We start from the raw sequence: 23,094 nt of genomic DNA, 5'->3' as shown, positions 1-23,094 counted from the left end.
GGTGGCGGCTGGAGAAAGAATTGGGTGAATGAAAGAAGCTACATTGCAGACAGACAGTGATCTGTACTGCAGTAAAGCATTGCTGTCTAATATTAGAGGGCTTCTTTCCCTTATATTCTTTAAAACTGAGCACTAAGGAAATAGGTGGGATGTGAGGGATGGAATAAAGTGTGATTTGGAATCCTGGGTATCAGAAGAGATACAGCAGAGTAAGAGCCTTTGACCAACAGGAGGGAGAAGAGGAATATGGAAATGGGTGACATTCAAGACACATTTCGCCTACTAGGGAGGCCAAGGAAGTCCTCATTCCCTTCTTCCCCAGCTCCCTCTCCTCCCTGACCTCATGTTCATGGAATGCTTAGGAGCAGGGGAAGATAGTGGGCTACAGTCAGGCTCAGAGTGCTGGCTCTATGGCGGTAGCATAGTCAGAGGAAGACCATGGCTTCAGTGGAATGTGCAGGCAATATTTTATGCCAGTCCAGGGATCTGCATCCTCATCCCCATCCCACCGAATTTCCAGAAAGACAGAGGTACAGACAGGTAATCCATCTTAGAGAACAGCACACCAACTTTACTGTCCTTAGTCCCCAAGAACAAATACCACAAAATCTTTCAAGTTTCTCTCTCTCTCTTCTCCCTTTCCCTCTTAAAAATCATAGAATTGTAGAGCTCAAAAGCCTCTGTTTGACTATGGTGTTTGACTATTGTGAGGTATACCTGACAGAATAAACCTCAAAAGCCTGTAGACATGGTGTTTGACTATTGTGAGGTATACCTGACAGAATAAACCATTTGGGGCCTTTTGGAAACATCTGTATTTCTCACTGGACTGTTTGTTTGAAATTAATTGGGGTAACTGCCATGACATGTCTCATAGACCATACCACAGACACAGCAGGACAAATCTTTAGATAGGGGCAGTGAGAGTAAGTCAAATGGAGACACATATTGTTGTTTTGGATAACTCAGTAGAATGTGGAGAGCCCTGGCCTTAGGATCAACAGATGTAGGTTTTAGTCCTCATTTTTGCCACTTGGTATATATTTGACCTTGGGGAACTCATTTAGCCTGCCTAAGTCTGTTGAAAGAGGATAATAGTACCTCTCCTGAAACATCATAGAGTTATTATGAGGTTAATGTAAGATAATATGAGTGAAAATATTCTGTAAACTCTAAGTTACTATGAATATCCAATATTATCTTTATTGGATTATAACTGTAAAATCTAGGGTTTTAACATTTCAGAATATATTGGCTTAGCTTATGTTTATCACAAGTAATTGATCTTCTCATTTTATTTCTATTTATTTTTGTGAAGAAAAGCCACTTTTAATAGAAGCCTTCAGATTACCCATTTTATTTCTGAAGAGGGCAGAGGCAGAAGGTATGTTCATAAAATAAAAGTGGGAAAATAGCTGAAAGTTACTGCCATGATGCCATCCCTGCAGTGGGGTCTGTGGATTGCCCCAGGGGAAAGGATTATATAGGAGTGGCCATGAATCATGGCTGATGTGATTAGGCTGCACTCTAGACCAGGTGGGCCTGTGGGCCTTTCAGGACTCTTTCTTGTTGCTCACTTAGGTTAATGTTAAGATTAGCTGTCTGGTGTTATTTAATAATACTGTTGTCTTAGTCCATTCTGTATTGCTATGAAGGAATACCAGAGGCTGGGTATTTTATAAGGGAAAGAGGTTTATTTGGCTCATGGTTTTGCAGGCTATCTAGGAAGCATGGCACCTGTATCTGTTCAACTTCTGGTGAGACCTCAGGCTGCTTCCACTCATGGCAGAAGGGGTAGGGGAGCTGGCAGGTACAGTGATGCCATGGAAAGAGAGGAAGCAAGCAAGACAGTGGGAGGTGCCAGGTCTTTAACAACCAGCTCTCCTGAGATCTAATAGAGTGAGAACTCACTCACCCCTGAGGGAGAGCATTCATCTATTCATGAGGGTTCTGCCCCCATGACCCAAACACCTCCCACTATGTCCCACCTCCAACATTGAGGATCTAATTTCAACATGAAGTTTGGTGGGGATGAACACCCAAACATAGCAATTATCCAACTTTAAGTTTGATTTTTTTTATTAGTAATTGAAACCTTTATGTATCCCTCTTTGCACTGAAATAAAGTAATCATTTATCAGAGTCAGTAATGAGTAATACAGAGACCATAAGTTTCTTGAGGGAGAAAGGGTAAGAGGGCCCAGATGAGCCAGACCCACCTACTACATAGTGAATGCGCTGGACATTTTCTGGAGTCCCAGTTGGGTGGCTTCTTGCAGTACCCAGTTGTATTCACGAAGTAACTAACCCCCAAGAAGAATCTTACTAATATGTTTTCTAAAGGGAATCTTATATTGAAAGGTTTTTGAAGTAAAAGGGAGAACCAGACAGATTTAGACTGCTCAGATGGATCAAAATAGCAATTGGGAGTGGCAAGAGATGCAAGGTGGTCTATGAAAGAGAGCACTGAGCTTGGAGGAATGTCAGAACTATATTTTAACTGTGTAATCGTAACCAAACACTTCATCTCTCTTAGCCTCCAGCTCCTTATTTATAGAAAGGAGATACTAATATGTGCTCTACCTACCTTAGAGGTTATTGTATGGATTTAAAAAAAAGAAAGAAAGTTAAGAGCTTTGTGAGGCTTCATGCAGTAGATAGATATAGCATCTACGCAGTCAGTCATCCTGTAGTCTGGTCTTATGAGGTACACAGAGAAATAAAGGATGTATTCTGTGCCATCAGGAGAAAAACAGAGTCAGAGACAAAGGCAGAGACAGCGAGAGTGCAATCCCTGGTAGTACATAACTAGGTGCTGACTGGGTAGCCAAGACAATAGTAGGAATTCAAAGGGAAGAGGACAGCATTGGGCTAAAGTATTCAAGAACAGGAAAAGGGCTTTGATATTGCCCTTGAAGAATAAATATTATTTCCACTGATGGTGGGGCATGAGGAAGGAATTCTGTGTCTGAAAGGTGATGTGAGAAAAGATATGGAGAAGATAAACACAAGGTAGATTCAGGAGATGCTGGACAAAGCATCTGGAGTCCGGGGAGGGTAGTCATGGAAGATAAGTCAAGTTGTCTTGGCTTGGGACTGAAGCTTGAGACTGAATGGACATGAGCTTTTCATGATGAGCTAAGTGATCTGAATTTTATTCCAGAATCAATCAAGGCTCTTGAGTGGTGATAGTGACAACGCTACAATTTGATTATCTACATGGTGCTACACCATTTTCAAGGCATTTTTAAATGCACCACCTCATTCAATTTTCTCAGCAATTGTGTAAGACATGGATGGAGAGGATGGTCACCACTGTTTGATATATGGGGAACTGAGGCTCACAGAGGTCCTGCTGCTGCTCCAAAGTTATACAGGCAAATGTAGACCCTATAGCTCCTGGTCTACTTCCTTAAAGATGCTTTAGGAAGATGAATCAGACAGTAAATGCAGGATGGACCAGAGTGGAGAAAAATAAGATGGGGGAAAAAAATGAGAGAGACCAGTTAGGCAGCTGCCCACCCAATTGTCCAGATGTGAGATTATAAGAATTTGTATTATAGTAACGGCACTGGAAATGGATGTACCATCAGAAGTAAGAGAACATTCCTAGATCCTAGTGATTGACTGGATCTGGGAAATGAGAGAAAGAGGATCAAGGATGAGTCCAAGAGAATTGATGCACTCCCCTTTTCTGCCTTTGAATGCTGATGAAATGGAAGCATTAGCAGAAATAGAGTGGTCCAAGGTTGAAGCCTGAGTAGCCAGTTGGACACTAGTCCTACTGACATTCATTCTTTACCCTCATCTGGAGAGGCCATTCCTTTTATTCACCTTTCCGTTACAGCCCTGATCACACAATCATCAGGTCAACACAGACAGACTCTGAGCTCTTGGTAACTATGCCTCAGTGCCTGCACAGAGCAGTGCCTTATAAAGGTTAATTAAACATTGAATGAATGAGTGAATGAAAGCTCTCATAGTTTTCTTCCTAAATCTCAGGTCCAGTCATATAATCCTTTCTTCAGAATTCTTCCTTGGTCCCCCCCTTGTCTATAACACGAAGTCACAACTCCTTTGTACAGCATTTGTAGCATTCCACAATCCAGCCCGCTTCACCTCCTCCAGCACCTTCCCACCTACTCCACTTTGTCCTCTCTCTGCACTCCTCTCCATTTCTGAACACAAAAAGCAGTTTTGTGTCTCGGTGCTTTTGCTTATAATAGTTCTCCGACCTAATGCCAGTCAAATCCTACTCACCCATAAAAATTTAACTCAAATGCTGCCTACTCCCTGAGAGGTTCGCCCTAGTGCCTTGTCAGGATGGCTCTCCTCTTTGCTACTTCTGCACGGGGCATCCCTCTGTAGGTCTCATGCAGGGCTTGGCCAATGTGTACAACTCCTGGACAAGCTGGCCCCATAGGGCCTAGCAAAGTGTTGACTCCTATTAAGGGTTTAAATAGGGGAAAATAAAGAAAAGCAAACAAAGAACTGTTTAGGGAAGAAGGCCATGAGCTTAATTTCTGTGTCATCTAATGAAAGTTACCTCTTTCCTAGAAATTCTTCTCAATGAAAAATAATATTCATTTAAACATTGCATATTTATACAAAGGAACTGCTTTTTTTTCTCTGCCTATTAAGATGCAGGGTATTTCTACTTTAACATCCAAGGTTTTTCTTATTCCTTACTCAGCAGAAAAAGCCACTCAAACAAAAGGAAGAAACTGACATATTTTGGATTGACAGATGTCAAGGGACACTACCATCTAATTTCCTTGTTGATTAATTTGAAGGTAATTTCCTGGTAACTCAGGCTTCCAAAAATGTATTTTAAGTGGCATGTTGGTAAAAGAAAATTAATTTCTCTGTGTTAAACTTGCCAGCTTTTGAATTAATTGCATGAGCATAACAATCAATTAATAAATGTTAAGCAAACAAGGGAAAATCGGTCAATTAAAAATGACAAAATTGATTCCAAGGGTAGATAAACCCAAAGTTTGTCGTAATGCCCACTTCTAAGTTTAGATCTCCTGCCTCTGTACAGTTTCCCTCCCGCTTTTCTATACAGCATTCAAACTGCTGATGCTTTATTATAATTTCTTATAAATAAATTACCACCTAAGCCCTCCTTGCTGCTTTAGTGGGATTAAAGAAGCCAAACACACATAGCAGTCCTCCAGCAGCTATGGGAAGGTCATTGCTTTGGGAGAGTGTGCCACCCACAGTATTCTGCAGAAGTGTTTTTGAAAGGGAAGCCTTTTCAAAGTGGACCAACATTCTCTAAATATTTGCCAGTACATTCTATCAAGAGGAAGCTCTGTATATTGTAATCTTTTCTCCTGGTCATAAACTCAAATGTCTCCCAGAGATCAGGCAAAATGGGAAGTGGCAGGACCTAGAGGGATTGTTTGCCCCATTGCAGAGCATTCATATGAAACATTCTTAAACACAGTGCTGTGTATACTTCCATATCTGGAGCTGAAGGTGACCTGGAATACACGGATTTATTCTTCAGCCCTGGATTTTGAATTTGTTTCTTCACTTGGAAAGCTAGGTGCTTTGGAAATAATGTTTTAAGAAAGTATATGAAAAATAAAATTTGTCTAGTAAAAAGATCTTGCAGGCTGCATCGTCTTTATAGCTGTAATGGAAGATTGTCATTATTTACCTGGCCTGCTTTTGCTTGTCTTTAGTCCTGAGTAGTGTGTTTTATCACAAAATACTTCCAATTGTCCTTTTAGACATGGATTAAAAAGAAATCAGAGATTATAACATGCACATCACAAATTTCTCCATTTTGCCAATGGCATTTAGCATAATGGATATGATAAAGTTTCTAGAATGATTTTTATTTAAGCATATATCAGATTTCTGAATAAAATTGGGAAAAAAATATCAAGACTTCCTTAGTACACTTAAACTTCTAAGTCCAGCTGAATCTTCACTTGAATGTTGACAATTTCTCAATCTTAAGGTTGACCAAAACAAAACCCACGCCAAGACGTTTTGCCATCCACCTGCCCTTCCCATCTCAGTAAGTGGCACCACCCTCTGGCCAAAAGCTTAAGAGTGTCCTTTGATTCCATTCTTGCCACCTCACAACTAGTACAACAACAAGTGCTGTCAAGTTGACCTTCACGGGGTATCCAACACCCAACTATCTGACAGCATTTCTTCCATCTTTCCCAATTTTACTCGGGGCCCCAGAGCAACCATTTCAATCAGCCAGAGATGTTTATCAGCGCTCATCTTTCCCCCTTTATGTGTCCTTTTCATTGCTGTATCCCCAGAATCTAAAATAGCGCCTGGCAATAAATTAATGTCAGAGATACTTTGGAATGAACGAAATTATGTAGTTTGGAAGAAGTACACAACATGATATAGGATCATTTGGACACTTGAAAAACATTATTTGACCATGTAGAGACCAGGAAAGAGTAGGACACCCACCCCGGAATGTGAGTAGTTCATACATCTGTCAATCAACTGCTCGCCTTATCCCTTCCTTCTAAAGTGTCATGGAAAAGCAGATATTGTGGGTGAGTGGGATCAGTTTGCCCATCCTGCCTAAAGCCTCTCCTTTGGGGGTTATGTCTGCCTAAACCAAAGAAGTAAAAAAACAATCAAGTGCCGATTCCAGTTCTTTTAAACAGTTGCATACTTACTTGGCATAATATTATGATAGCACAAGTCACTCCAATAATCAAAAGAATCATTACTTGTTTTGCTAAAATCCCAGGGAAATTGCACAATATATAATATTTCGGCACTAATGAGGTTGTGCCTGAAGAAGTGTGATTTTAATTATGATAGATTTGGAGAATCCATTGCAAAACTGCAGGAGAACAGCATGTTGTACCAGTTCCAGGGAAAGTGCATTAATATCCCATGTTTTTGTTTTATTCAGTCATCACTGGCTGTGTGGAGAATCACCTAAGGTAGTGATAGAGCTACCAGGAACTACATCAAATAGAACGCTATATAGAAACTTTATTTTCTCCTCCCATACTATGGACAGAGCATGTACTACAGAGGAATATTTGTCTTAAATTGTCTTACAAGCTTACAAGATTGATTTGCTTGGCCACTGACAGTTTTGATCCTAACACAACCTTTCCAGCACCTTCCATCCTTCAAAGGTTGAAAGTCACCACTTTAGCACAGTGGCTCCCTAAGCCTTTACACCGGCAGAGAGAGGAAAGGAGTTTCTGTAGAATTTCACTTCGTTCAAAGGACTGATCTGGGTTGGGTTTGAAAGCTCCTGGTGGAAGTCTGCATATGAGCAGTGCACTGATTACTTCATTAGAACCCTGTGCACTTCAAGAGCCATATGCTTTCAAGTTTCTTTAAATGGTATTAGGGAAAAATATCCTCAAGGCATTATTTTTAAAGGGGACTTCAAACGTTCCCCAGGAAAAAAAAAAAAAAAAAAAAGTATAGCACATTTGAACTCCAGGGGGTTGCAGGAGAAATCTTACTTAGCAAGACTGTGAAAACGGAACGATCTTTTCAGTTTCAGGGTAAAGTCAGTGTTGGTCACAATCAGGGATAAATTTGAAATGTGGATGGAGAAAGATGCAGAAAATCTCCAAATCCTTGAATCCTTACCATAAAATAGCAAAGAAGAAGATGACCTGAGGAAGGAAAATTTTTAAAAATATTTTTGTTCCTATATTCGAGGGGATAGGGAGAATTGAGTATCTTGCACAGTGCAAAAATTGATGAAGTCTTCCCATTTCATTCCACACAGAAGACCCTTCTCAAATAATTCTCCACCCCCAACTTATGCTACATGTATTCAAACATATTTTAAAGACCCAGAAAGCCAGGCTACAGGTAGAAGTAAAGCTATTCATTTTGAGTTTTCCTGCAGAAGGTCTGCTCCAGAGGTCAAATCAAAGAGATGCTTCTCCAAATGTAAACTCTTCTTTTCTAAATAGATCCCAACCTGATCTCATTTAATGCATTGATGTGTAGTTTCTTAGGCATTATAGTTGCAGTATTACATACCAAAAGGACTCTTGAGAAATTCTCCCGAATTGATAATTCTAATTTCTTATGTATAACTACTCTATATTCACTCAGAGGACAACTGCATTGTATGCTAAACCATGAATCATAAAAATTGGTCCCTTTGTATGTAGGTTTGTATTAAATTGAGATGCTCTCTTTTTTTTTCCCTGTTTGTTCCCACACTTGAGTTCCTGATGTCAGTTTGTTTTTGGCTTCTTGAGCATATTAAAGTTTTTCTAGTGCTTATGATGTTCTTGCCAAGAGCACACTTGCAGCAATCTGCACTAGAACAGTCTTTGAGCCAATTACTTCAAAAAGTATTCTTTAAAATAAAAAGGGGGAGGGGGAGGACTTTTATTTCAGGGAAGTTTCAGGTTATAGTGTGGTGGTTTCAATTTTAATTTTTAGAGTCAGTCTTCCTGAAATGATGACTTACAGGCTCTGGAATGCGCATCTTTGTTTTGGGGCTCTTTTTTTAAGCCTTTCTACAAAATGGAAATCCTGATAAAGACATACGAATAGCAGCGGGAATCAGTGGTATGGAGGAAACTGCTGTCGCTGCTGACACCACACCCTCATCTATTTAAACAGCTTTGGAAAGGAAACTGCTAGAAGCTTGTTAAGGAGTTTCCAAATGTGTGACTGTAAATGACTATCTCTAATCATGGCTGAATAAACCAAATGCAGCAAATGAGCTGGTGACACGCACAAAAGTCATATGAGTGTTTTGAATTGCATATGCTGAATAGATAATAACCTATGTCAGTGCCGTGGGGTCTTTTGAAGGTTAAAATCTTAAGTTTGATCGAATCATTTATATAGAGAGAAATAAGCACATTTGGGAAAACAGAAGAGGAAAATGGAAGGGGATATGTTCTCTGAAATGTACTACTGAAAAGTAGAAAAATCGCTGGGCAAGAGATTAGGAGACCTCTTCTCTTCTTGTGTCTGCCACTAACTGGCCCTGCATCCTTGGGCAGGACATTTCACCTGCCCGGACCTCAGTCTTCACTTCTTTAATGTGGAAGGGTTAGCCAAGTGGTCTCCATGGCCCCTTCCAGCTCCAACTTGCTTGCAGTCTTTCTGGGATGCTGAACACAAGAGGTACTTGGCACCGCCACGGATTCATTCACTCCATAAAGCGAGACATTTCGAGAGGCATATTGTTACTAGAAATTATTCTCATTTAGGATGAAACATAGGGTCAAATTAAACAGCCTTTTAAAATATTATAGAGTTAGAGCTTAAGAAACATAGAAGAAAATGTCCTGTGCTAATATTAAACACAGAACATCTGTGCCTAGCAAAGAGTATAAACCAAGAAGAGAATGGAGATAGAAAGTTACAGAGGCTTAGGGTTTTAGTGATGGGTCAAGGCTTTGTGCTTAAAGAGATTGGATTCAAATACACCCTGCTAAGGAAGGGGTGGCCTCAGATGCAGTACAGTCAGGCTTACTCACTTTCCCAGTGAAAAAATTAGATGCTGAGAAAGGAGGTCCTTGCCATCAAACAAGAACTACATGTTGCCCAAGTATGCCAGGGAAAGGGTAATATTGACTTCCAGTCTGCATTCTTTCTTTCTCACACGTATTTATGTCTAAAATGCCTTAAGAGAAGTCTCTTTGTCCTTTCATTACTTTAAGAGTTCCAGATACCTACTGCAGCCTCTTGGGAATTGATCGTTTTTAGGTTTGACCACTAAGGAATTTTATATCTAAATTTGGGGAATATTGGGTTTTTGTTTTCCAAAATATATATGACCCACATGTTTGCTTTAAACAATTTTAATTATAAGAAATAGAATCACTATTATTTGTGGCTTCCCCTTTAAGGGGATGGCTTCTGTAAAAAAAATTTCACCTCAAGAGACAGCAGAGTTGCACTTCCCTAGGGCCGTTCTACCCATCTACATGGACAATTGTCTTTACTTCTACATCCTCTAAAGCTGAGGAAGACAGGAGTGTCTGGTTTCACATTTTCCTGTATTATCAAAATACAATCATTTATTCTGCTAGAGCCCTTGAAGTTAAATGGGGGCACTGGGGAGGCTATCCTTCCATGAGGCTGCCTTAACATTTTCTCACAGCAGCAGAATGCTCTCTAGGACTATCATCTTCGGCAGAGGGGTACATGGCTGTCTTTGAATATCTGTTGCATGTATTGCAGTTTAGTGTCTGTGTCCAAGTTCTGCTAGCAAACTCAAGAGAAACAAACAAAGAGAAACAAAGTTTAAGTACTAACTTAGAACAAGACTAGTTGGGAAATTCAGGACATTTAAGTAAAACACACATTCAACAAAGGTGTTAATCAAGAATAGGAAATAGAAAATATTTATATCTTTTCTAATAAGAGCTCAGGGGTTCTAAAGAAACTGCATCAATATAGTAGAGTACTTCTTCCTGGGGCCGTGCTAAGTAGGGGGAGTAGGGAAGCGGTTTTTCTTCCTTGCCTGACATGGGACTAGTTCTGAGTCTTTTTCTATATAATGTTGTTGGAAAATACAATTGCAGTCTGTAATACTGAGAAGAACTGCCTCTCTACCCTCAAGACAGTGACACTAAGCCACAAGGGGCCTCAGGGGGCCATGAAGGGCGACACCCCCCTCCTTCACATCCAGTAATAGAGGAATAAAAAAGTTCCCCTCCACAGTAGCACAATGGGCCTCTGTCCTTCTCTAGGAGACTTTAATAAAGTAACTGAATCAAATGAAATTTGATCAGATGTGTATAGTTCAGCCTTCTTGCTTTGCCCCTTAACAATTTATCGAGGTGTTTCTACCCATGGTCCTGTTTTATTAAATGATATTTGAAGTGTTCCACTCTCTGAGAAAATGTGGTTTATATCCTTGGCATACATTTACATAATCTCATTAAGGAGATCTCTCTAGCTTAGTTAAACTATCCCAATAAAAAAAATCTTATCTTTGGTAGAAGAAAGACTATTTTCTCCAAAGGGAACAGGAAGCAAATGGGGGGGTCAGGCACATTTTGAGAAGCTAAAGCTGTAATTATAGCTATATTTTTTATGTTATGTATGTGAAGTTTGTTAAGAGAGATGGATGGGAAATAATTGTTGTTTGGAGGATACAGTCATGTAAGAAGAGAACGCTGTGGCTAATGTATTTTAAATGTGGGTTTTAAAAATAATGTTTTATTTGCTCCCTTAGAAAATATTTCTGCATTAAAAAAAAAAGAACCAAGAGTGAAAAATTACCAGCAATCTCTCAGCTCCCCACTGGAGCCATCAAATGAAGGGTTAACCTCTCAGAATCCCCGGAATTAATCAGGAGCTCAGCCAGGGGCTGGCTGGGCTAGGGGGAGGGGATTGGCAGAGCTCAGCCTCCCCCAGAGGCTCACAGCGCTACAGTGCAGCGCACTGTGGTGTGGCCACTGAGAGAACGCAGACCTTTTCACAGATAAAGGAGCGTGCACAGGAAATATGCCCTGATCCCACATCAGCCAAGGGTTCCTGCTTCTCATGCACTGATCCTCCATTTTCAAAGAGCCAAAAGGCAACAAGTTATGTTCTACAGAGTAGGATTTTTTTTTTAAGTACAGCTTTAATCATAAATATATGTTCATCTATCTTTGCTCATTTAGAAGGCAGTCTGTGATGTGCACCTGGGTCATCTTTATTAAGGTCTCTCAATTCATTCAGCTCTCCTGATGGAGAGGAAGCTGCAGCTGGGTGGATGGTATGTCCTGCCAGCCACTGTCATCCAGGACACTTGGAGTTCTTGCTGTTATGCAGATTCCCAGGCCCCTCTCTCGATTTAGAAGATCTGAACTTTTGCAGCAGGAACCTGGGAATCCACGTTATTAACAAGCTCTCCATGTGATTCTTGTGCACATTGAAATGTAAGAACCACTAACCCCAGAGGGTTTTTGCTTAAAAGAAATCCCTCACATCAGCATTAGGTGTTGTAGGCTTTCCAATTAAAGAACAAAATAGGTTTTCCCTCATGTGCCAGGCCCATTTAGTCATTTTAATAATTTGGGTGTTGAACAAAGTGAGCTGACTTCATGTGTAAGAGTAATACCCGTGTTCACATGCATATGTGTACCTGAAGTCTGCTTTCCTTCAGGACTTTAGTATGTCAGGTGGAGCACAGAAGTTAGCCCTTGACTTCTTTCCTTTTCCTGTGCCTTCCATAGTCTGGAATGTCCTTATGTATAACTTCAGATCTGTCCATTTCCTGAACCAAACTTCACTTAGTCTCTTCAGGAATCAGACCAAGCATCAAACAGTGTGCTCCAATTACATCGCTCTTCCTGCTCACCTCATTCCCATTTAAAACAAGTGAAAGATCATGGAGTCCCTGAGAATTAACACTTATTATGTAATTGTAGACTTTTTATGTCATAGGACTGGTTTCTGCCAGCCTTCTTTCCTAACTTTGGCTAGGAGTGTCTCCCTGGACCCCAGTTTCACCTGCTCTCTTATCCGTCACCAGAGCTGCCCTTAAGTAGAGCCCACCTGAAACCCTGACAACCTAATTCCTGCTGGTCTTCTATCCTTAAGTGCTGAATCTTACTCCCTTACTTCTCTCTAATATTGAATATCCCTGATCTTACAAGAATTTGGTTGGACAAACTCCCAGAAAGACCCCTACCATCCACTTGCTTCCTGAGTTAATAGCCATCTCCATACATAGCTCATGACAGCATTCCAGGACCACCTCTCATGTTGCATCCTTCGTGGGCCCTGGAGGAGGTCTGCATTGTCAGCCCCTCCCTGGATCTCACTTCCACCTTGTGAAGTCAGCTTTTCCCTGTTCTGCCTTTTCTCATCCCCAACTGCTAAACTCCCATTGTGACTTATGACAAAGCCTATAGTTTTAGTTCTAAAGTCAGTCTTTAGAACTAAAATCTGAGATCCTGTAAGGGAAAGGAAATGTCATTCTACTGTGCTTCTGCTTCCCAGAGGGTCTAAAGACTCCTCCTTCAGTTATGAGCCGCCTTCTCCATGGTGCTTGCATCTGTGGAAAAGCCCCTGGTTTCAGCTAAGGCTTGTTTTTATTGTTATTTGTTTTTTCAGGCCTTGTGCAAGGAAAGACCTAGGTGGCAAGAGTGAGACAGAAGCAGGTCTGCTAGGGCAGATTCTCCAGCCTATGAATATGGTCTAAATCCTGGAAGCCACACTCCCTATAAATTTGCATGAAGTAATTTACACAAGGTTGATATTCTCATGCTGGTTCAGATTAAGTTGTTATGCTGTAGGCTAGATGTTTAGGTTCAGAAGACCCGGTTCAGCCCTTATCTTTCGGCAGGTTTCAGGCCACCTCAAAGCCCCCGTCACTTAAAAATAATTAGCTGACTCTCCCACCTGAGCTAGTGATTTGACGATCTGTATGCTAAACCAGACTTCTACAGAGGGAAAAAAAGAAAAGGGACCAGAGTGCCAGAAGGAAGCTTAATTTTTAAGGTAAATTTGGATTCCCTTAAAGGACAAGTGAAAAATCTCTGAAGATGCTCTAAACCCAGGGACTCTGTCGTTTTTTTTCGTGCCTGCAGCCTTTTTTGTTCCCCTAGTTGCCTAGCCCTATTCTATACTCCACATTATATGTGGAAAATAATGCACAGAGTACTTGGCACTTCCTTTTGTTAAAGAGAACATTTTATGTTACTAGAACTGAGATTTATTCCTAAAAGAAAGGAGAATAGCCTCCAGATGTATTTTTCCGTCATGGACTTTCTTTCCTCAAGTATTGACAGAGGAGAGGTTTTATCAAGGTCTTTGTGAAGGGCCTGTTTATAATGAGATGGTATTAGTGAAGCACATCTAAGTGTGTATCACCAACAGAAAACAGAAAGGAGCATATGGCAGGAAGAGAAATATACATTTGCCCAAGTAATGTGGCTTGTTAACACTCCCACACTCATCCTAAACTCTGCGGACATGCATCTAACAGCATCACACACAGTCACTCCTTGTAGCAGAGATGAAAAATAAAAGAAAAAATAAAACAATGATTTCCTCACTATGGGATGATCAAGCAATGCTAATGTGGACATTTTTATCAAAGATGATGGGATTTCAACTCAGAAATCTTGTGCATTCTGCTTCACTGTTGTTGGCATCCGGGCAGTGCTGTGTAAGGAGTTTAGAAAAATATGAGCTTTAGCATTTTTGTACAGCTTTTTATGATAAAACAGGAACAATGAAAGGAAACATGAGGATCGAGCTCTTATGTAAGACTGAGCTCAGGGGCGAAGAATCTTTTAGTTCAGAAAGCTCTTCTGAAGAATGTCTGTAGATGAGATTTAAGACCAGACTAACATGAACTTTTTGAACACTGAGGCAGCTTTTACCCAACATTGGCCAGAACCAAAGCTTATTTCAATTCAAGTATGATCCATAAGATCCCTATTAATGAATTATTAAAGTGCATTTATCAATTTGCAGCTGTATTCTGAAACTCCTGCCCCCACTATGGGACCATAAAGGAGGAGGTGGGGTAATGCTACAGCACAGGAAAGGCCACTCCATTAGGCATTTGGTTATAGAACTCTCTAGAAATGAGTGAGAATCGTAGGCATCATTGCCTGATTCTTTGACACCATTTTATACCTGAGGAAATCCTACCCTCGCCAAGCTAGAAGATTTGCCAAAGTTACCAGAACCAGGACTGAGAACAGATGTTCTGTTTCCCAATACAATGTTATTTTTACCCCCCACAATATTCCTTTCATTTTAAAGCAAGTAGATTATTTTTATAGTTTCATGGCTCTTGACATATTAGAATCTAGGCTTATATATTTGTATTCACCATCATTTTACATTCACCTACTTAACTTTACAAGGAAGCCATACCCATTCTTTGATATGTTAGCACTGGGATTGGTGGTGGTATGGGAAGCCTGGCATTTATGTTAGAATGGAATTGTGGATAGAGAAAAAGGGTGCTTAAGAGCTTTCAGAAATGTTCTGGCTTTTTAATGAAATTATTATAGAGCAAGAGGACAATTTAGAGAATAACAAAAAACAAAAACATAAGTTGCCTGAGGCTTCAGCTACTCAAAGTGGAGAAGAATGCCTTTGGCACTCATGTATGTTTTCTCCATTGGCAATTCTATTGAATTTCTTGGTTTTACTTATCACCTCCAGGAAGAAAAAAAAATAACCTTCCAGAACTATACCTTCACTGTCATCACTTAAGTGCCTAACTCTTATTTTCAACTATCCCCTGAACACCTTCTCCAGGATCTTCCCAGGCTGCTGAAGTACAGACTGTTCACAGGGAAATCATCTTTGTCTCCACTGGTTACCATTTAGTTACCATTTACCATTTAGTCTATTGTCATCATCATCCTGTGGGACAGGCACAAAAATTATGATACCAGCTCTCCTCCTCAGGTCCCACTGCCAATTTCCATTGATTGTACCTGCCACCTTGGCCCCATCTCTGTCTTTTCTCCCGCTGACACCAACTGAAATGCTCCTGGATCCATTCAGCTGAAAGTATTTTCTTCCTACCCTGAACTCCTGAAGATCTTATTCCAAATCTTTCTTATGGAACATGCTTGTTAATTAATCAAACAGTATTTGTTGAACATATATTACATATCAGGCATTATACCAAGGCACTTTGCACACATTTTCATTCCCTCCAATCAGCCCTGTAAGACTTGGATTTTTTTTTTTTTTTTTTTTTTTTTAAGACAAGATCTTGCTCTGTCATCCAGGCTGGCATGCAGTGGTGAAATCATGGCTCACTGCAACCTCGATCTCCTAGGTTCAAGCAATCCTCTCACCTCAGCCTCCAAGTAGCTGGGGGCCAAAGACATGAACCAATATGCCCAGCTCATTTTTTAATTTTTTGTAGAGATGGGAGTCTCCCTATGTTGCCCAAGCTGGTCTTGAACTCCTGGGCTCAAGTGATCCTCCTCCCTGAGCCTCCCAAAGTACTGGGATTACAGGTGTGAGCCACAATGCGCAGCCTGGAAAACTATAAAAATGTCTATGAATATTGATGCCACTGCCCCAACACCTGAGATCCACATTTAACAACTCTCAGGTACAGCCTGGACAGGGGGACTTTTCAAGACTCCCTGGTTAATTCCAATGTGTAGCCATGGTTGAGAACCACTGGTGTAACTCCAAACCCATTTGCCAGATATTCTCAGGTAGTTAGTATCACCTCTGAAGTTTTAAAACACAAACAAATGCTGGACCCTAACTCATTCCTATCAAATTAGAACTCTGGGGGAAAGAGTCTGGGAATTCACATGTTAACAAAGCTTCACAAGTGACTCCGTCACATAACCAGGATCAAAACCCACTTTCTTGATCAGATATGGAATCATCTCCCTCTTATGGCCGTATTAGAAATAATTATAGATGTCTTCCTCCTGCCCCCCCCCCAACTTAGAGTCTGTAAACTCTTTGAGGACAGATTTACATTTGATTTACCTTGGTCAGCTTCCCGGCACCTAGCAAGGTGCCTCATAGATTATGTGTTTTAGAAACTAAAGAACCAGGAAAATACCTTGTGTTAACTTTATTCAGAAAAAAAAAAAAAAAGAACTGCCAGGCACAGTAATCCCAGTACTTTGGGAGGCCAAGGCGGGCATATCAATTGAGGTCAGGAGTTCAGGACCAGCCTGGCCAACATGGTAAAACCAACTCTCTACTAAAAATACAAAAATTATCTGTGCATGGTGGTGCATGGCTGTAATCCCAGCTACTCAGGAGGCTGAGGCAGGAGAACTGCTTGAACCTGGGAAATGGTGGTTGCAGTAAGCCGAGATCACACTGCTGCACTCCAACCCAGACTACAGAGTAAGACTCCATCTCAAAAAAAAAAAATCTTGGCAGTGTACTTATTTTTTTGTTCTAGGTTTTAAATCTTTGATATACTAACCTGGAAACAAAGCAAGTCATTTCAATTGTCTTAGGATCATAGTTGTGTGGCTATTAAGTGCCAGAGCTAGGATTTGAACCCAGGCCATCTTGACAATATTCTTTTCTGTACATCTCAGGCCTTAAAAGCAACTATAAAATGAGAAATCCAGCTGTCTACATGTTTGGACACATGCTGTCAGACATGTTTCTGAAATTTGAACATAACCTGTCAGCTGGGGGAAAAAAGCTCTGTTGGCATTATGAAATGAATTTGGAAAAAAATATGTTAATTTAAACCTAAAAATTGTGGGATCTAACAGATATCCCTTTCTTCTCTTCAATTCCACCCTCCCTGAAACCCACACGTACATACAGACAGACAAACACACCCTCTGATTGTTCTTTGACATTTCTTGACAACTATTTAGTTACTACTTTGGTAATTTTCTTAGTTTTCTTTTTAGTTTATGCTACTTCTCAAAGATTTTTCAAATAACTTGAGCTTCTAGTTATAAATGAAATCTTCTCAAAAGTTCACATACAGTTTACTTAATAAGTTGGCATCTGGTATATATTTCTAATGTTTCATTCAATGTGAATTCGCACACAGGTATAACTAAGTTGAAGTGACTCTTAAATAAGACATGGAAACCTGGGTTCCAGGCACTATTTGCCATTTACAAGCTAGGTGACTTTGGGCAGGGATGAGCTTTCTGGAGTCTCCTTCTTCACCTAAAAATAAAAAGGGAAAGGAGCGAAGATAGACCCTCCCAAATTTTCTTCCAAATGTGAAATTTTATGATCCTTTAAAATAGTAAGTCATTTATTAGACTTCTGAACAACACCAGATTAATACTTGGTCCTTGTCCTTACTGGTCGATATTTTTAAAGGCAAACAGAGACATAATAATTAAATGTGTAGAATTCTTTACAGTTTATAGTCACCATTAGCTCCATTTCACAGAAAAGGAAATTGAGACACAGAGAGGCCGCGTGACTTGCCGGTGGTAACAGAATCAGAAAATTGCAAGTCTAGACTCCTACTAGACCCAACTTTGACCCCCTTCAATACCATGATGGCCACAGGCAAAGCTGGAGATCAGAGGCCAGGTCAATGTGACATGCCGACAGCTCCCTCCCAGTAGCCTGTCTGCCTTACCCAAATGTTTTCCAACCCAGACGCCTTTAAATTGCTTTGGAATAGAATACCAAGTGGGGATTTATTTAGCATATCATTTCTGGATGTGTGTTTTCCTGAGCATTTATAGATCTGTGTTTTTCCAAGAAGCTGAGTGTTCCTGATAAAACAAGACAGATAATGATAAATGAGCATCTATGTAAGCCTAGCTGGGAGGAGGACCAGGGACTGTTAACACCCCTCCTGTGAAGTTAATCCCATTTCTTTTAGCTATTTCTTTATTAGTTAATGAGGTCTTGCAAAAATGTGTGTCTGTGATGGTGTTTTAGCATCCTTGCCTCTAGGAACATTTTCAAATATTCATAAAGTAGCTCATCTGACCAAAGCTTAAAGCAAAGGTGCATTAAGTATGAATTTAGTCAACTTCAAATGTGGGTGGTCGAAAAGCTGCCGCTGAAATAACCTAAATAATCCTTCTTATTGGTGCTTCCAGATCCACAGCTGTGGGCGCTAATGTGAAGGGTGACAGGGAAAAGGTATTATTTAAAACAACCAGGACTCTGAAGGGCAGCCCTGTAAGCTTTGATCCTGCTTCCTGACTGACAGTAGTGTGGGCCCACTATTGGAAAACCAAGTAACGTAAAAGAAACAAAAATAAAATGGAAAAGGAATTGCCAGTGGAGCCCCGGGAAGGAAAGCAGACCTAGATCATATTGTTCCTGGGAAGCAAGAGACCTACTTCCCACTCCAGTTCCTTATAGCAAAGGGGGAAAAGTAGAATCTCAAGATAGTTTGGCACTCGGTGATGCATTTGGAGCAGTAAAGCACATATGGAAACTCAGCTGGTAAACTGAGCTCCATGGTACTGTCAATCATGGCAGTATCTCCATTTCACATGCTTTGGAGGATTCCCCACACTGTAGCAGGGTCCTGGGAACACAGCTAGAGTTGACATGCACATGTGTGCACACCCCCCCCCCCCACCCAGCCCTTCCCTCTGCAACCTAAGGCATAGTGGCACAAATCCTTCCTATTTTTTACCCTTTTATGATTTTGTTTCCCCAGAGCATCATTTGAGAAAGTTGTCACTATGGCTCATCTATGTGCAGTTTATATGCAGAGGTTTGCTTGGTTCCGGGTGGCCTGGACTATTTTGGCCAAGAAACTGAAAATTACAGCCCAATATTTTCCTTCCTATTTCCAGGCAAATACCTCTGTGCTGCCACTAAGATGGTTCAAGTCTTCCTGACCCTACTTTAGTATGAGCTCCAGGGACAAATTACGGGCCAAAGTCCTCTGACCATCAACCCCATAGGGCACTGCAATAAATCACTGTATCACTGGGAATTCAGTGCTGCCTAACAGGAAATATCTATCCTCGAAAGAGCCCATTCATGTCATTGCCACCGAGAGTTTTATTCATTGGAGTATTTGGCCTTTTGCAATATCAACCCCTGAATGAAGGAAGGCTCAGAGCCACACATCTGAAAGGAGATGGCCATATAATCCCACTCAAGTACAGACCTGGAGAGAGATAGACATCGTCCATTAATAAGGGCTAATGATGCATGTCCTTTTGCAGCTCAGTGCTCAACTTTTTGGTCATTTTATTTGGTTATGAGTTTTCCCTTAATGAGAAAAAAAAAAGTCCTTTAAAAATAGCAACAACACCATAAGAATGCTGCCTTGAGTAATGCTTGGAGTGTAATACTATCTTTTTTGTCTCTTGCCACAAGGACGCTGAGGGCATGCCGACAGCCATTATGATTACAGAAGATACAAGCTAATGTTGGTTGTTCCAGATGTAATTTTGCATTTCTTAAAAGAAATGCTGTTATATCTGGGATGTAAATTTGACTGGTGTCCTGTACTTAATGTTCTTTTACAGGTGATTCACATAACAGGCCGGCTACGCCTCAGAGTGTCGCTGTCCCACGGGAGGACCGTCCCCAGCCAAATCATGGGTCTCGTGGTTGTTGCGCATGCCTTGCCTCCCCCGACGATCAATGAAGTCAGAATTGACTGCCATATGTTTGTCACTCGAGTAAATATGGACCTCAATATCATTTACTGTGAAAATAGGTACTTTGTTTTTGTTTTCATTTGCCCTGTTGCACGTTGCACATTGGTGAGGGTTGTGTTTCAGCCGTCTGAAGGATGGTACTCTCCCAGTGAGGCTCATTCTAAATCCTGATCTTGTTTTTAATGGCCACTTGGACTGACACCAAACATGCTTTTTATTTAAAATTTATATTGCTGCCCTGATTTATGTTAGGGACAACAATTAAATGAATCGGGATACCCAGACATCCATATGCTATAAAGAAGGCCCTTTTTGGCTGAGAACCTAAGAAGAAAGCAGGGCTCAGATGCCATTGGCAAAATGATGCAGTAAAATGTATTGCCTGATGCCTCAGTGGCACCCACTTCTGCCTAATTCGAGGGCCCGGCCTCACAGTGGTCAGGGTTCACACAGACGCTAAGCACGGAAAGAACAAATGAGAATCTGAAGTCCACAGAGGAAAAAGGATGAAAAAGAAATTTGCAAAGCTATTAAATAAAACTTTGTCATCCTGAGGATTTCACTTTTATAAATTAAGAAAAAGATGACTCATCATATAAATGAGTTGGCAGTTCTTCCTCAAGACTAAGCTTTTATAAAAGGACTTTTTAGCCTCTGGTTAAAAAGTTCACTTTTTCCATTAAGCACAAAGCAAGGGACAAGGAAATGGGACACTGCCCCTTCAGACCTTTCACCTAGAAGTCAGCAGCCCATCATCAGACTGATTTGAAGAGGAAACCACGGGGTGCAGGGAGGGTGGTGGAGAGGAGCTGCCCACATACCAGGTGTGTGAAGGAAGCTCTGGCGATACTATCCTTCCCTGGGTGCCACAGGGAGAATTACTGCATCAATTTGGGGAGGATGCTTTTGCAGCACTGTTGTCAGGCTTGTTCACTGAGCCCCGTCAGTGCCTTCAGAGGAGAAACTTAAGAGCAGATTGGTCAAGTGACTTGGAGAACTGACCTCTCCAGAGACTAACCAAGAAGATATCCCCTGCATTCAGTCCACCGGGAAGCACTGAAGATGTTGAAGTCAAGTTGGAAGCTGCCTATCATTTCTGACCAGGATCTCATTCAAAGGAAAGAATTCACCTTGGGAAAAGATACCCACCTGAGCTATGAGTGTTCAATAGGGTAGAAGATCTCATGAACGTGTTGCTGTTATCTGATAAGAAACTCTGAATCTGCATTTCAAGTTTTGTTGGCATTTATTAAAATGTTTATGATCGTGACATCGTGGGTATATCTAAGGTATTCTGGAAGGGTCACAGAACATCAGGGAACATGCGTTAGCCAGGATGATCGCTGAAGTTGGCAGGTCCTAATAAAGATGGCTGGCATTAACTGATCACTTACTACACACGGGCCCTGTGCAAAGCTCATCACCTGCACAATTTCACTTAAGCTTTAGGACAGTCCTGTGAGGCAGGTGCTGCTGCTGTCTCCATTGCCTTTGGGCAATTACAGCTAAGAGAGAAACGTTGACTGACTTGTCCTCAGCCAAGAGATTCAAAAGCACATGTACTTAGCTACATCCTGTGGAGTCTCCCTGGAGTCTCTTCTTTTTCTTCAGAAGTCAGACTGAATGGCAAGCGACCAGAAAGAATAACCTCTGAGGGGGACTTTTCATACATATGTACCCATGAAAGAACCCAATTACAGCCCACAGAGCTATTTCTTCTCTAATTAAAAATGTAGAATGCTGGAGAAGGAGATCCAACCAGGGAAGACAGACGTCAAGTCAGAGGATGGACTATGGCTTTGCTTTTTTGAAAACACAAGTCAGCTCGCTTGATTTAGCTACCAGCCACCTCTCCCTCCAAAGAACAGGGCTTCGTCTTATTTACCAAACTTCCAATGATTGTCCTATCCCAAAACATCACTTAATTTTCATTCCCGTGATCAACTCATTAATTCTTTTGACAAGCTCCATGGACCCGAATGCCTCATGGTGCCACTCTAGTAATTGAGATCATTTTCTGTGACCTGCTTTTGGCGTTTTTCTTCCTCAAAAAAAAAAAAAAAAAAAAAAAAGCTTTCACAGTCCCCTTTATTAGCCAATACAATATAGCATTATTTCCCATCTGCAGATGATAGTAATTATGAAAAATACCTGTATGAAAGGTAATTGCATATTTGATCTGAGGAAAAGCATATTGTGTGCCAGGCACTATGCGATGTTAATTTCATTCCATTCATTCATCCCCTCACCAACCTTTCGGATTGTTTTCCAGAGGAAGAAACTGAGGCTCAGAGTAAAAGATGCCATCAGGATTCTGATCCTGATATAGGTCATCCAACTGGTCAGGTGCTTTCGAGATAGATGTTAAGACAGCCTCAGACACCGGGCTAGTCACATTCACCACAGTAACAGGCTGTGCTACAGAGAAGGGCTTAGATCGTTTTGAAGGATTTAATTCAAGAAAAGAATAAACTAAAGAAATGCCTTCCCTGAAGAATGGAGTGGCTTTTTCCTGGGGTTTATTATTTAATTAGGGAATTGTTAACTAGAAACTAAGGCTTGCTCCTTGACTCTGCAGACCATTCTTCTCTGCATTCCCAAGGACGGCCTCAGGCAAAGCCGACATCTAATGCTTTCAGAGGAGCTGGCAAATTTCAGAAACACCAGTGAGGGAGGGTCTTTTAATGACATCCTTGTTCCCTCATTTGCAGAAAGGGGGTGTAACTGCGCTTGGAAGATAGCTAATGGTTTTAGGAAAACACCAGCTAATCTGTGTCATACCTAAAACCCATGAAATCCTTAGAAAACCCTCCATTTTATGTCCCCAATTAATCTTATCTTACCAAAAATCCTAGTTCGGCCAAAAAATATTATTTGAATTGCTAGACACTGAGAAATTCACTCACTGGGTAATATATTTTAATTATGTTTCTTTTTTTGTTTGTTTTTCTTTCTTATTTCCCTGCCTTGGGGGCCAGAAAACTCTCTAACTATGATCACATGTGTTTCTTAAATGTGTCATTTCTAAAGATTTACTTCATATTTGAATAGACCATATGCCGTAAGTCATTAAAAA

The 23,094-nt window shown here is 40.8% G+C and overlaps 1 protein-coding gene across 1 annotated transcript in view; it reads left to right on the top strand.

Moving 5' to 3' along the window:
• The window catches only part of NPAS3 (neuronal PAS domain protein 3), a gene marked incomplete at its 5' end in the record, with an annotated part of 876,143 nt that overhangs the window by 826,393 nt on the left and 26,656 nt on the right, over positions 1 to 23,094 (top strand). The window contains one exon of the mRNA XM_011999525.1: positions 19,884 to 20,077. Coding sequence (XP_011854915.1) covers positions 19,884 to 20,077 — 194 coding nt within the window. The remainder of the gene's footprint in view (positions 1 to 19,883; positions 20,078 to 23,094) is intronic.

This window comes from Mandrillus leucophaeus, unplaced genomic scaffold (assembly GCF_000951045.1).
Source record: "Mandrillus leucophaeus isolate KB7577 unplaced genomic scaffold, Mleu.le_1.0 Scaffold596, whole genome shotgun sequence".
Taxonomy (NCBI): domain Eukaryota; kingdom Metazoa; phylum Chordata; class Mammalia; order Primates; family Cercopithecidae; genus Mandrillus; species Mandrillus leucophaeus.
The sequence above is the reverse complement of the archived record's forward strand: the minus strand, read 5'-3'. Positions and strand labels throughout refer to the sequence as shown.